This window comes from Poecilia formosa, unplaced genomic scaffold, assembly GCF_000485575.1.
Source record: "Poecilia formosa unplaced genomic scaffold, Poecilia_formosa-5.1.2 Scaffold3, whole genome shotgun sequence".
NCBI lineage: Eukaryota > Metazoa > Chordata > Actinopteri > Cyprinodontiformes > Poeciliidae > Poecilia > Poecilia formosa.
In genome coordinates this window covers 1,859,408-1,874,590 of record NW_006799942.1, presented here as the reverse complement: position 1 = coordinate 1,874,590, position 15,183 = coordinate 1,859,408, and the positions used below count along the sequence as shown (strand labels likewise).

Sequence of the window (15,183 nt, the reverse complement as noted above, 5' to 3'; positions counted from 1 at the left end):
ACATAAAGGAATCCTGCTCAGTGGCTTTTGCATCCTGTAACAAAAGAGAGTGTTTACTAAACTTTAGGTCTGGCACCTGCCTGCCTGCCTGCCTGCAAAAAGGAAGTATTTGATATCCACCCCTCTATCAATCATCTATGAAAATACGAGAAGAATGTAAATAATACAGCTGTGGTTTGAACAATGATTAAAAATGAAAGTAAAGAACGTGAACAATGATTAAAAATGAAAGTAAAGAACGCCGTTACACTATTTTTCCCCTCCTACTTAACAGAACATAAATCAAAAACCTTTGTGTCTGAATAAGTCTTATTGACTATAGCAGCAAATTTCATGTCAACACTTAATTTCCATGTCGGTATAAAATAGTAATCCCAAGGTGCAGACATGACGTTTGCATGATGGTGTGATTAGAAGTAACCAGCAGGACAAGTCCAGCGTGACTCCGCCCTGAAGCTGACCCTTATAAGGTCGGTGTTGACAAAATCACTGCCAAGTTTGCTGAGCAGTTGCAAGGTGAGTAGGTTTTTCCTTTAATGTCTATGAAAGGGATCCGACATGAAGGACACTCTTATCATGGAAAGCTGGAATTGGGATGCATTTCTGACTTTCCAAGATTAACATTTTATGGTTTGGTAAAGCTTTTAATCACCACATCCAATAAGTACTTTAACGGTTTCAAAATTGCCTTTTCAAAGTGATTTAAACTGTTTTGTTTAGGTTTTTAAAGTTGAGCTTAATGGTACCAAAGGAACCGAATAGAAAGTGTTCATAATCTTGGTAAGTATGTGGGAGACAAAGTTCGTGCTTAAAGGTTTTAAATTTGGAGCAGGAGACTCTTTGTTGGGTTTTTCTCTTCAGTTAATACGATCAAAACCAATTTAATTTTATCTGTAAGGGACAGTTTAGGTCACCCTTAAATTTGTGGACAGGTTAATTTTTAACAAGACAAACAGATTTTGGACGGAATAAAACAGCCCAACATTTTGCTTTTTTTTAACAGCTTAGACTTCAACTATAGTGAAAATTAAAACTCAAGTCTCTGAATGAAAAACCATTCCTGGTTTGCATCCTTTGCAAGTATTCAGCAGAAATGCTAAAGGATTTCCACAGCCACTGGGAGGAGCTGGGAAACACGATCCCAAACTCTAATCTGATTAACGGGTTGAGAAAAATTTATCCTAACAATTTACGTAATGACAAAACATTTCAACTTGCTTAGGGGCATTTAACTAAATGACACTGAAGATATATACTGATGTGAGCCTGAATAAATTGAAAAAGATGCACCAATTTTTTAATTGAAATGTTTCTGAATTTGTATGTTTGAACTATTGTTGAGCTTTTAAAAAGATTAAAACTGACTAGTTTGTTGTGTTAAAAGTGACTGAAGATCTAAATTGTAGATATTTGTTTCTTTTCAGAAAATTGGAGCTATGATCCGCTCGGTGTTTGCTGTGCTTTGTTTCATCCTGCTGCACATCGGAGCTCAGGCATTTGAAATTTTGCCTGGAGATTCTTTAAATCACCAGGAAATTACAGAGCAAGCGATTCTCAATGCAACTGTGCAGGCATGCCGCTCTCTAGCCCAGACTGAAGGAACAAGCTTCAACAACCCAGTAGGAATACACTCCCGTTACATTATTCTTTCTAGGAACTGATCTCTTTTGGTAACGTGTGAATGTGCGTTTTCAGGCTCAGCCTTTCACTGCAGAAGGCGTTGCTGCTTCCTGCAGCGCCTCACAGTCCTCGAAGGCTTTCCGTCAAGCCATCACATCCATCAAGCTGAGGAATATCAGAGTGGATATCCGCTACGCCCTCAAACCGAGCTTCCACTTTGATGAGGAGGAGTTCGTTCAGGGAAGGAGGATCATCACAGATGGAATGGTTGCTGTCAAAGCCGACAACAGGATGGGGAATTATGAGACCGCAAGGGAGAAACTGGGAGAGATCATGCATCCTTTGCAAGTATTCAACATCATTTTTACTTTTTTTTTAAAAGGTTGAAATCTTTGTGGATTGACTGCTAATTCTTCTTATCAATGTTAAAGGATTTCTACAGTCACAGCAACTGGGTGGAGCTGGGAAACACGCTCCCAAACTCTAACCTGATTAAAGCAGAAACCAGCATTGGCAACATCGCAGGTAAAGAGATGGCATGAGCTGATGACCCTGCAGAATGCAGTTTGTATGAAATGGAGTGAAACCATATGTGGTTTTACTCCATATCAGATCAAAACAGAGCCACCTGTCGCAGCTGTGTTGGCAACGACTGCACCAACAACATTCTGGAGGACATCATCGCCGGACAGATCCTGACCTCTGGCTACTTCGGGCTTCTACCTTTTGTTTCAACCAAGCCACCTGGTAAATTCACATGCATTTCAATATATTAATAACCTTTGGAAATGTTATTTTTCCTTCTTGAATCCAATACTTGGGTCATTGTCCAGCTTTGCCAGTCACAGATTACAGATTTACAAGTTTAAGAGGAACTTTTACCTTGCAGCACTTCTCTGACTCAAAGATCTAATTGTTTAAAATAGAAAGTGCTAAGAGGAAAAATGACTAGTTGAGTTTGCATGTAAACTGGTCAAATAATATATTAATACTTATAAAAAAGGTGTAGGAATATGAGGTGAAGTTTTAGCTGGTTGTTCTAACACACCACAGTAAACTGGTTTATTTGCTTGAGATTTAAGGTTTAAGAAACAAACTTACATTTTAAAATTTGATTTTTTTTGTGTGAATTCAAGCGTTCTTGAAAGGATCCTGCTAGCTTTAAGGGATTTAAGCGGTAATTACTAGACTTTTGTTGTTTTTCTGCTTTGGTTTTTTCCCCATTCATGTTTTCCCGAAGCGATCTGCTCACCACAGCCTGAGGGAAACCTGTCAGACCTCTGCTGCTCTGGGTTCAGCAACGATGTACATCTGAACGATGAGATCAGCTGACTTACCAAGCAAACTCAGATGGGTTTTCCAACACCGACCAGTTGTGCTTTTAGCCCTCCGATGTTTCAAATGCAATTCTAAACATGTGGATTTTAGTCTAGATTTAAAGGCACTCAGTGTTTCAGCTGTTTTGCAGTTTATGGCTTCTATTTTCTGACATGATGCTTAAATCAGCCATTTTATTTGTGACATACATTAAAAGATACAATCTCCAGTGGACTTTAAAATCTCTTAATTTCACCAACATACTTCTTCTAACAGAAAGTTGTTTTTACGTGGAGCTAAAGGTTAGAGGGCAGGAGACCTTCTGACAAAGACTCAAGATAGTCAGAATACCAGTGGAAACATGCAAAAACAGACATGGGTTTGGTTACTGTAATGCCAAAAAGTATCTTTACACTAATGCAAATGTTCAATTTATTTATTTATTTATTTGTGATGCCTGTAAAACAAACCCAACTGTGTAAAAGTACTCAAACTTTTGTTTAATCAAAGGAAAGTGCAGTCATGGAGGATCAGTCGATCAAACCAGTAAGATCGAGCCAACCGGTGGGATTAACAAGGATTCCTTCCAGTCCAGCCACGGACATCTCCACACGCAAGCCGCAAACCTGGCAGTAGCTGCAACCAGCCAGCTTCTGGAGGACATCCGACTGGCAGCTGGAGACCTCCCCTTCCTACAGTACATTTGGTTAAATTATACAGAGGGGTTAAAGAAGTTTTAAATTCTTGGGGGTACTATGCTTCTTTGTGTGCTTTGGAGTTTCTGTGCTGATGAATTTTTTTGCGAAGCGATAAAAGCTGGGTAGCTCTTGAATTGCTACACAATGGAGCCATGATTCCCTCAGCCCACTGGCTGCAATGTTGACACCATGAGATGCCATGAGACCTAAATCCTGAACATCATGGCATGGAGTACATCCCAGTTTTCCATGTCTGGCATATAACAATTAATTTTAGCTTTTAAACTGGTTATATTGATCCTGTGTCCAGACAGAGGGATAATCAGTAGCCTAGCATCATGACCTGTTTGTTCTTTAATAAAGTTACGAGCGTTTTGATAAGGAGTCAGAGGAGGACATGCTGGTCTCAACGTCATGGCGGCGTTCAGTTTGTCACCTAATGCCGAGATTGGCTCAAAACCTTCCGCGATCAACGTGTTGCTCCCCTGCTCTAGCAAAGCACGAACAGTTCAGAAACCATATGAAATAGGGGAAAAAGCTGTTTATTAACTGATTAAGTCGTGTTTTAGTAGTTGTTCTTGAAAAACTAATCAGTCACGGCTTGTAGCAGTCCCTCAGACCCAAGAAAACACGGAGAGCTTCGACGGGTGCAGTAGATTCGTATTTACTTATTTCGAAACCAAGTTGTTGAAGTGCACTGAATACACCGTGCTTCAAATACACCGTGAAAACTAAAGTAAAATAAAATGCATTTCCTTAAGTGCTTTTGTTAGACACAAAACATGAATACGTTATAATAATAACGCTAACTTCACAGACTTATAGAGCTCTAAACATGTACCTCGATCCGCTGTCCAAGGGCTGCAAAGTTTATGGCGGTAAAGTCCGTGCAGTGCTGCCTTTAGCCCAGACTTGTCCAAAGTCCGGCCCGGGGGCCAAATGCGGCCCGTGGTCAAATTTCATCCGGCCCGCAGCCTCTGTCATAATCGCGTCTGGCACGCACGCCGAATTAATACATTGGGCAGCAGTACTGTAACCTGCATAGGGCGGACCTTACACACTAAGTGCTGTTCCTCATTTACCCACTAGAGGGCAGCAGTACTGTTACCTGCATAGGGCGGACCTTACACACCAAGTGCTGTTCCTCATTTACCCACTAGAGGGCAGCAGTACTGTTACCTGCATAGGGCGCACCTTACACACTAAGAGCTGTTCCTCATTTACCCACTAGAGGGCAGCAGTACTGTTACCTGCATAGGGTGTAGCTTACACACTAAGTACGGTTCCTCATTTACCCACTAGAGGGCAGCAGCACTGTTACCTGCATAGGGTGTAGCTTACACACTAAATGCGGTTCCTCATTTACCCACTAGAAGGCAGCAGCCCGTGTGACTCAGACCATTTGCAGCTGGAGCTCATTGAGCTGCAGAGTGACGCAGAGATCCGTGGTCGGTTACCAGCAGCTTTCTCTCGTCAACTTTTACCGACAGCTGAAGGACAGGTTTCGAGAGATTCGGTTTGGTAAGAAAATGCTAAGCTTCTTTGGGTCGATGTTAGGGTTGCCACCTGTCAGAAATCAAAATAAGGGACGCGTCGTCCTAGTCTCATAGGGGAGGGGGCAGTTGGACGCAATATCGCAACACCGTGAATGAAACAATGACTGGGGTAGCCTACTATATAATTTACTCAGGGACCATTTTTTCTTTTGTTATTACACATACACATTTGTAGAATACGGAACAAATCGTGTCTCGTTTCGGTTCAATACGAGACGCAACATTTAACAGTCAAATACGGGACGGTTCCGTATTTTACGGGACGGGTTGCAACCCTAGTCGACGTATTTGTGTGAGAAGACATTCTCGGTTGTGAACTTAAATAACGGACTCTCACTTACGAGACATCTTGCGCATCAGTACCGCTGCCTTTGAACCAGACCTGGCATATGTGCCGCAGTCCAGATCTCAGTATCACATTAATGCAGACAAGTCATTTGTCATTTACAGTAAGTCTCTGAATAAATGTTGTTTTTGTTTTTTAAGATAAGTAATAAATTCAGACAAGTTTTCAGTTTTAGCCTTTAGCCTGTTCTGAAGAATGTGTGCTTTAGTCCAGAGTCATTAAGATTTCAGCCCAAAGTGCTGACTGACAGGAGGCTAGCAACCATGCTAGCGACACTTCCTCTTATTTTAGTTTAAATGAAGACACTAACTCAACATGAACCATACTACAGCGCCCCTACTGGGTACTATGAGTAACAACCTACAATCGGCATAAATAAAACATGGAACGGACATTTACACGGCTGATTAGTGAGTGCACTCACGGCTGCACACAGCAATGGGTTTTTATATCTTGCTTCATTTTGTTCCATCTCTTCTGGAAATTTTAGGATGGTGGGGATCTCTAGAGGATCCAGCAAAGCTCTTTGTTTTGTCACTGACACGTCAAAGAGCATGAGCGACGACATTGAGGTGGTGAAGACCGTCACGTCCACCATCATCAACATTGAGGTGGGAACAGAGAACGAACCGTCCGTTTACATCCTCGTCCCATTCAACGATCCAGGTACGGCTTTAGCTTCTCCATATTTAGACACATTTTCTGTCTGAGAAGGAAGAAAACTAAAAACTGATTTGTTTTGTTTGCCAAGGATTTGGGCCAGTAATTCGTACAACGGATGCAACACTTTTCAAGGATATTGTGAACCATCTAACAACTACTGGTGGAGGAGATGTTGAGGAAATGAGTCTTTCAGGACTGCAGGTAATGCTCTCTCTGTTCGACTGTCTTTAAAACTTCAGTTTTTACTGAAACTGATCTTTACTCTATGCATCGTCTTACAGCTGGCGTTAACTAGTGCTCCATTCAACTCCGAGATCTTTCTCTTCACGGATGCTCCTGCTAAAGACAAAGATTTGAAGAACACGGTGATTGCTCTCATAGAGCAGACCCAGACAGTGGTAAGTGTTTGCATGCTAACTACAGTGCATATTTCTGTAGAGCTTTGCACAGACGATATATCTCAAAGTTTTTTACATTTTGTCACAGAAACTTTTGTGTTAGTATTCTCCCCCTTTACTCTGATGCATCAAAATGAAATGAAATGGTAGACCAGTGTAGTTTAAATCTGGTGATTCTGTGAAAACCTTTGATGTTTTTCAGAGAACTTAAAGTGTCTTAATAACAAAGAGACACACATAGTTGAAATGTTTGTTTAAAACGATTTTGGCAAGTCAAATTACTTTTTGGAAAGAGTGTTAGGAAGAAATTTTTAGTTTGTTGCAAGCCATACAGTAAACATGTGTAATACTGGTCAAAGCTGAAATACTTTTGCTAATATGTAAAACCTGATTGGAGGAAAACTAACATGCATCCTCATGGTCATGCATGGTTGTGGCACCATCATGCTGTGGGAGAGGCTCAGTTCAATCCCCAGAGGTGCAACATCAACATACATGCAGCTGTAACTGCAGTGAAAAGTGGTTCTTCATGGGTTTTCTGAATTACTGACTTTTCCAGTTAAGATTTTTGTAAAACATGATTTTCTTCCTTTCCAGTTGTGCACTGCTTTGTTTTGATCAATCACACAAAATCCTAACAAAATACACTGAGCTTGGTAACTCAAAAAGTGCAAAAAAATAAAATTAAAGTCAAAGGTACATGAAGACTATTTTAGATGATCCACTTCATGTGCAGAAATTTTTTCATTTCTTGTGTCGAATAACATTGTTTTTTTTTTTTTTCTTCCCCAGGGTAAACTCTCAGTTTAATTTAAATATTTGTTTTCTTATTTCAGGTCAACTTTATGATTACAGACTCCGTTGTTACTAATCGCCGCAGGAGAAGAAACAGCAACCTACTGCAGACCAGAGCAATCTCAGAGTCTGACGCTCAGCTGTACAGAGACCTGGCTCAGGCGTCGGGCGGTCAGGCCATCGTAGTGACGAAGGCCGAACTTCCTGTTGCCGCAGCAACCATAGTCCAGTCTGTCAGCTCCTCATTGGTAATGTCAGCCCAGATCTAACTGTGTTTGTGTAAAAGCCTCCTGGTGTAACCTCTTACTGCGATCCGTCAGGTGACCCTTCTGCAGGCGTCCAGGGACCCGGGACAAACCGACAGTTTGACCTTTATTGTTGACGAAACTGTTACAAACCCGACAGTTTACATCACCGGCAGATCCCTCACTTTCACTCTCACAAGCCCGACAGGTGACACCACCGCTCTGTTAAATTTGAGCCAACACATCGATTTGTTTCGGTTTTTAAAATATACAGTTTGCAAAAAAATATTTATAATACTTAGGATTAGAAAGGTAACTCGTGTTGCAACATTTACTTAAAATATGCTGATTACTTTTTTTTTTTCTCAGGTGTAACTCAGCAAAGCACCGACTCCACAGGCTCATTGATCACTTCTTCAGAGACTGTGGGAAACTTCATAACGGTGCGATTACTAAAGCAAGTTGGACAATGGGCAATAAGAATGGTGTCAAACAACCCCTACACCCTGAGGGTCGTTGGTGAGATTTCCACACGTTAGCGACCACTTTAGCATTTACGCTAACTTAGCACCTGCTCTTATTTAGGCACCGCAGTGAAGTTAGTTTCAAGTTGAATATTCGATATTCGAGCTCAGCGGAGTAAGCGGCGTTTAGCTCAAGGTTGATCCGATTTATGAACGCTAATGTCGGTCAGCGGTTCTCTATCGCTCCCGGCCGCAGCGCCCGAAGGTTCACTTAGGGACTGTCGACAAATTCCCGAACCAAATATTCCTGTCAAAGAAATGTTAATAAATGCCTTGAACTGTAACCAACTAACTAATTGTCAGTGCTAATTCATGCTTTTACATGAGACACAATATCATCTATTAAATTTTAAAGTCATATACAATATTTTCAATAATTTTAATATTAAATAATATAATGTTTTCTTCAATAGCTTCCAGATCATCTGACCTATTTACTCATAATCACTTTGAAATCTTTCTACTAGTCAGTAGAGATGAGGCACAGACATTTGTTTTCCATTTTAAGCCATTTTCCTTTTTATTTTAGGAGTTTTTTTTAATCAAAATTGATGATTTTTCTTCAAAATAAAATTCTGTACTTAACAGAAGAAAACCCAAATGTTAGTTTTGTTCTCAGCCACTTAACACACACTATCATGTGTATGTCTTAAGTATTTTTCTTTTCTGCAACGAATATCCACAATTCTGATACTGTAACAAATGCAATGTGTGGAATCTACATTTACATTTCCTTTTTATAATAAAATTAGTCAACAGCAATTTAAAAATGTATTTTACTCAGTTTATGTACCTGTGTTACACCTGACATTGTATAAGCATGTCATTTAAGTAAACAGGAGTAAAATAGAGTAACACATCTCTGGTAAAATACGTATTGGTGACCTAAAAGTTACGTTTTAAAAACTAAAGCTAAAGGAAGAAAAGTGATTCTGCAAAAAACAATGAAACAGCAACGGACAGAACGTGCCATTGCTGGACGTTCTGCCACAAAGAGAGATTGTTACGATGTAACAATCTCTCTTTTTAAAACATTTCTGTTTCTTTCACTGCTTACAATATTCCTTTTGCTCCTTCACTTAAATTGTTGTGTGACTTTTACATTAGTCTGTTTCAGCAGAAAAAACTGACCAAAACTGACAGAGAAACACTTTTAATCACACTTATTACAAAACCTCAGTCTGGATTTACACATTCATGCTTAACTCATGTTTAACTTTAACTCATCTATTAGATTTGCTACATTTTTAGTTATTCAGAAGCAATAAAATGCTTATTAGATTTTTGTATTTGCAGGTGAGAGCTCTGTTGACTTCCTGTTTGACTTTGTCGAGCCGTCTCAGGGTCCTTTCGGTGGATTCGATGCTCTCGACACGCGACCCAAAGCAGGTAGAATCCTGCTAATCTAAACTTTAACCGTGATTAGCTCAGCAGTAATCACTCTCTGTTTTGTTCTTTAAAGGCGCCAGTGGCACTTTGTTGGTGACTTTATCAGGAAGTGACTCTGCTGCTGTGACAGAAGTTGCTCTGGTGGAATCGACGAAGGGGTCGGAGGAGACGTTGGGAGTTGTGTCGCAGGGCAGCGGGAACTTTTTAGTCCAGGTTGATGTGATGCCAACGGTGGAGTTTGTAGTGAGAGTAAAGGGGAGAGTTCAAGGTTCTGCTACTGACTTTCAGAGACAGTCGCCCACCAACTTCAGAGCTTCTAATCTGACTCTTACAGTGAGTGAAAGTGTGGCATAAAACTCGAGACCAAAAACCTGATAACCAATGAAAGGTTAACATTTAAGCTCTTTTCTTCAGGCCAACTCAGACAGCATCTTGACTGCAGGAACCATGACCTCTGTGCCCTTCACTGTGGCTTCAACTAGAGCCGATGAAAACATAACCATCCGAGCCACCAACTCGAGGAATCTTGACTCGACGTTTCCGACCGTTTTATTGGTGGAAAGTGGGAACAGCACTAATGGCACGGTGACCCTGCTGGCTCCGCTGAGCATCCCGTCCGGATCCGACGTCATCCTCACCATCGTGGCCGAGACGCCGGACGGAAGTGACACCAACTACATTGTGCTGCGATTCTCTGTAGTAAACTCGGTAATAAAGCCACAATTAAGTCCTTCAAGCAGTTCTTTCAAATATTCAAACCGGTTCTCGGACCAACGCTGGTTCTATCACAGTTCAACAAATAAACAATGCGATGCTTTTCTTGATGCATTTAATGCAACTAATGTTCAAAATTATAACCAATGCCATTGAAACATAGTTGCTAAAAGGAGAGATGGGTAAATATATTCAGCAATCAAATGTTTACAGGTTCTCTGTTAATGACTCTATTTAAACTTTCTGCAGATTGAGTTGGTCTGAAATGCAAATTTCCATTACAGCTCACAAGAAAAGTGGAAACTTTGCATATAATGGCTGCATTGGTGTCACCCATCCCTACGCATGTACAGACTGTTATAACTACTGAACCCTTTTTGCAGTTATTAGCTCATATATTATCAAAAATGTAATCAAATCATCTTGTTTTCTCCACAGTTAAATGATTTCACCCAACCAGCGTGTCAGCTTCTCAGCATGCAGTCTGGCTGTGTCGAGAACTGCAGCCTGTCCGCTTGGGTCGCCTCCGTCAGAGTGACTGACGGCGACAGCGGGGCGGGCGTCGAACGCGTCAGCCTCATACAGGGCACCGGCGTCTTCAACACCAGCCTGGAGGCCGGGAACGAGAACGTAACGCTGGTGTCCTACGTCGCCTCCTGCTGTGCGCCTGTAATGCAGCTGCTGGTTGTGGACCGGGTCGGCAACGTTGGCACATGTCAGTTCACTGCCAGGGTCTCCGGGTCTGCCGCGGCCTCGCTGTCTTTCTTTCTATGTCTCATCATCATGGGGTTTGGGCAACTTTTACTGAGTGGATTCATGAAATGAATGATTCTAATAATACTTTATAACTTATAAATACTTTATCAACCACTCTGACAAATCTAAACCATCTGGAAAGACATTCAGGAATTTAAAATGCAATTACTTTCTTTTTTTATTGATATTTGCATTGATGTTTTTATTAGGGATGCAATGATAGAAAAATGTGGATAATCGATATCCAATAATAATGCTGTAATGGCTGATAACCAATATCTACTGATATATATTTCACTCCAGTTTCGACACTTTTGGCAAAAAAAAAAATCAACCAAAACAGAAAAAAAAAATCGGCAGTTTTATTTATCGCACCGATTCCAATATGTTAAAAAATGGCTAATATTATCCAGTACCGATATTGGTGCCGATGCAATGAATATAATCTGATTTAGAAAGAGATGATTTAACAGATGGCTGAGCATAATTCAATTGCTGCAGAAAGGAATTGAGTTACAAGAGTTGAACTTTAATCCCTTATGCTGTGTCATGAACCCATGGATGGAGGGGTGAGAGGCTGCGGGATAAACAGGAAAGGATGCAATGATGTCAACTGTGAGATAAGGTCAACTGTTGTCACAGAATCTGGTGATTAGAGGAAACCATCCCTGTTTTCCACTGAATCGGATGATACGATAACCGCTCACTCTTTAAATAGAAAAGCCAGAGAGTATAAAAATTATGAGAAAGCAGAACCAGGCGTTCTTTGTTCCTCAGTGTTCGAGTCGACAGCCACACGAAGATGCAGAATCAACGGAGCCCTGAAACCCTGGGGAGATGGAGAACATCGCACTGCTTAGAAAGGAACGAGATCCGTTAGCCCACACCCCGGGTTTCTGATTAGACAGCTGTCCTACGCTCAACCCGAGGATCACAACCGGGCTGCAGCAGACTTGGAGAACACGGAGATCACGGAGTGTCAAGGAACTGAATCCACAGACAGTCAGCAGCTCAACTTTGTGCTGTTCTAAAAAGGATCTTGCCACACCAGGATGGGACTCAAGGATATAAAGCTTTCTGCTGCTGAGATCATTTCAACATCTGGGTATGAGAGGAATTGCATCCCAAAGCTTCGCTTCTCCATTCTAATGGCCCAGTATAGAGATATAGGTTAGGAAAGTTATGTGTGATTTTTTATCTCTTATATTAAAATGTTAATTCCATCATTAAAAGAAACTGTATGCCTATTTCCCCCTGCAAAAGCTTGCTAATAAATGTATTATAAATTCTAATTAGAGTTGTGGACAGTTAAATTAATTGAGTCAGTTCTTGAGTTACTTCTTCTGATTAAAGTAAAATTAATGGTCATGATTCTAGAAATTAGGGAGCTTCGGACGTTTCTTTGGTGTCTAAAATAATGACCTTGGGACTCACGCCGAGTCTCTAAAATGTATCCAGACTGTAACAAGTTCACGTTGTTGAAAGAGAGAGGGCTACCGTTAACGGGAGCGGTTTTTAAAACGAAGAAGTTGCAGGGCCACTCAGCTGACTGTTACATTAACTGAAAAAGGTTGTAGCTTCTGGACACACCTCTCTCGCCGCCGGCTTAAACAGACTGTCCTCTATAACACAATATGTTTGTCTTTTTCTTATAGTAGAGATGAATTAATGCGCTATTAGTCACAGTGTTCACACCAGGCACAGTATTTCAAAAGCAACTAAACATAGTGGAGGTTTTTTTGTCAAGTGTATCCAAGGTGAAATTTAGTTGATAAAATGTCCAACACTGAAAAAATGAAGCAGCCCGTTTAAAAAAAAAAAACAGATTTTATTGTGGTTATGTGTCTATTTTTACTCTTTTACAGAACACAAACATGTTTTTCTTTTCACATAAGTTTGATATTTTATCACCTGTTTTCTTTAGTCACTATTTACATTTTGAAACGTATTCGGAGAAATCTGGTAACATCTGACCATCTGGTACATGTGTACGCTCTTTTCCTTTCTTTTCGCTCTCTTTACTTATTTTTATTTTGGGGGAAGAATGAAAAATGAAAATCTAAGAGCCCCCTGCGTACACATGCGCGCTGCCATCTTTTTCCGTTAAACTCTGTAAACATTGCTAACTTTTATCCTCACATCTGACTTGCCTATGTCCTTCAATTGCACAGTCCCACAGCTCCACAGTTTTCAGTCCATTCAAATCAATAAAGCTATGACTTCACAAATGCATTGCCTTTGCCATTAAGGTACATTCTTTTCAAACTCGGATTAGAATTTTGCAGAAATGAACACAAAGCCTCTCAGTTCGGCTGGAATTTGATTATTTAACAAATTATTTGGATTATTTAACGATATGTTCAAGGAGGCAAAAGAGTGATTTCTTGCCAGTGCAGTGGAAATACATTTCTATAATAACAGTGATTCTGAAATTCAGACCAGTTCTTTAACTGATGTGTTCACTTGCACATCAGGCAGTACCGTTGGCGTACTGGGAAAGCTTATTCTCCAAGTCGCAGATCCGCTTCTCCTGAGACAAAACTGTGGCCTTCAGATTCTGAATCTCCTCCAGTAGCCTCTCAAGCAGCTGAGGCTGGACAGGAGGAAACAGGAAAGACGGGAAACAAAGGGAGAAAAGAAAACAGAAAGTGATGAAAGGGGGGAGAATGATGAAGAAAGAAGGGAAAAGAAGGTCAAGGGTAGTGAGAAACTAAACCAAAACAAAGATGGGTGCTTTGAAGGGAAAAGTTGTGCACAATAAGAAAAAGGTTCAACAGAGAGGGAAATGTTTGAAAAGCCGTATAAATGTAAAAACATTTATTTAGATGAAGTTCAAGCGAATCCCTGTGAAAACTAACAAATCAGCAGATCGAGCTTTGGATGCTCATCATGTTCAAAACTTACAGGCAAGCTGTTGGTGTCCAAGGCGGACATGCTACGTCTGGTGGTGGGTCTGGAGTCCAGAACGTTCTTCTTTGCCACTTTGAGCTCTCGGCTCTTCGGCGGCACGTAGCCGTCCCTCATGGAGATGAGGATGGGATCTTCGTCACGGCCGTCCAGCCACTCTTCAGGCTCCATGGCGGGATCAGGCCCTGCCGTGTCAGGGTAAAGGTCATCCTGGAAGAGGTCCGACTGGCCCACACAGAGGCAAGCAAGAACCAGAGAGAGATTTTAGTCTGTTTCTGTTTTTAACAGTAAACTGTCGATCTCTGTTGCCACCAAAAAAATTAATCAAGTAAAGGTAAAAAGTAGCCATTACAAAAAAATTACTCAAGAATGAAATAGTATTTGGTAAAAAGTCTACTCAAGTACCAAGTAACTAAGTTATCAATGATTTAATATTAAAAAATTACATCATCAGATGGACCAAATTAAAGTTCAGTGGAAATTTTGGTATTTTATGGATGAAAAATGATAATAATTCATATGAATAACAAAAAAGGTTTAGAGTCACTTACTTTTCTAGGAACTGTCATGGTGATGGGCTCGCACTTTTTGTCAAGTAGCTTGTATAACCTGGGAAAGAACAAAGGAATAACAAACAGGAAAAGCAGAGCGATCCATCAGCCTCGTGCTTGTTTCCACTTTGATTTTTTAAGGATGGCAACCGATTTGCAGAAATGAGCGTTCATAATGTAACAGAAATTCATAAAAGCCTTTTTTTATCAAGGTGTGTTGAAACCTGTGGTTGAAACAACTTGTAAGTAGCATAAAATGCACTTTAGGGGATGATAACAGAGAAAACACAACTTCTAAGGTTAATTTAGTCCAGCCTCCACTAACCATTTTCCACATCAAATTAAGTCGCATATTTTCACTTTTAAAAACAGCGGCAGAGCAGCAGTCGTCTTACCGTGCAATCTCACATTTGGTGACGTCCACTCCTCTCTTTGGCATGAAGCCCATCCCTCTCTGCGGCTCTTTACTGCTGAAGGTGCTGAGGTAATGGACGTACGGCGGCTCCTCCGTGATCTCAAAGTAACGGATACTACTGTCCCCCTGCACGGAAAAACCATTTAAACTAAAACATCTCTCCCAATCAGAGCCAGAAATATAGCACATATTTACAAAAGAAGCCGCATTCAGTGCTTTATATGGAGGTTCAAATTAGAAGTTTCCATATGATTAGACAAATCTCCGGGTATTTCCTGTTTCCTCCGGT

General features: G+C 40.7%; 2 protein-coding genes across 4 annotated transcripts in view; one reads left to right on the top strand and one right to left on the bottom strand.

The window, feature by feature from the left end:
• Window positions 1-497: 497 nt before the first annotated feature.
• LOC103139585 (von Willebrand factor A domain-containing protein 7-like) lies at window positions 498-12,313 on the top strand. Of its 2 annotated transcripts, none has more exons than XM_007554287.2 (16): window positions 498-516; window positions 1,425-1,619; window positions 1,696-1,968; window positions 2,052-2,145; window positions 2,233-2,367; window positions 3,448-3,634; window positions 6,028-6,203; window positions 6,289-6,401; window positions 6,482-6,598; window positions 7,435-7,641; window positions 7,714-7,846; window positions 8,008-8,157; window positions 9,459-9,551; window positions 9,625-9,884; window positions 9,966-10,259; window positions 10,704-12,313. In XM_007554287.2, exons 2-16 carry the CDS (start codon window positions 1,437-1,439, stop codon window positions 11,088-11,090), a joined length of 2,802 nt encoding a protein of 933 aa, XP_007554349.1. In that variant the 5' UTR covers window positions 498-516; window positions 1,425-1,436; the 3' UTR covers window positions 11,091-12,313. The 2 variants fall into 2 exon arrangements, with proteins under 2 accessions (XP_007554349.1, XP_016528194.1); XM_016672708.1 differs by lacking the exon at window positions 498-516 and adding an exon at window positions 706-780.
• Window positions 12,314-13,122: 809 nt separating this feature from the next.
• coro6 (coronin 6) overlaps window positions 13,123-15,183 on the bottom strand; it is a 15,655-nt gene continuing 13,594 nt past the window's right edge. For both annotated transcript variants that reach the window (XM_016672718.1, XM_007554275.2), the window contains exons 8-11: window positions 14,875-15,020; window positions 14,480-14,537; window positions 13,926-14,153; window positions 13,123-13,614 (exon numbers count right to left, since the gene is read on the bottom strand). In XM_016672718.1, the coding sequence (XP_016528204.1) occupies window positions 13,492-13,614; window positions 13,926-14,153; window positions 14,480-14,537; window positions 14,875-15,020 (555 nt within the window). In that variant the 3' untranslated portion in view covers window positions 13,123-13,491. The remainder of the gene's footprint in view (window positions 13,615-13,925; window positions 14,154-14,479; window positions 14,538-14,874; window positions 15,021-15,183) is intronic.

What these genes read in the sequence shown, in the direction of transcription:
- LOC103139585 (XM_007554287.2), top strand. Translation starts at nt 1,437, where the DNA reads ATGATCCGCTCGGTGTTTGCTGTGCTTTGTTTCATCCTGCTGCACATC. An exon ending in TGTTTCAACCAAGCCACCTG is followed by an intron (nt 2,368 to 3,447) that starts GTAAATTCACAT and finishes GTTTAATCAAAG; the next exon opens with GAAAGTGCAGTCATGGAGGA. An exon ending in CTACACCCTGAGGGTCGTTG is followed by an intron (nt 8,158 to 9,458) that starts GTGAGATTTCCA and finishes TTGTATTTGCAG; the next exon opens with GTGAGAGCTCTGTTGACTTC.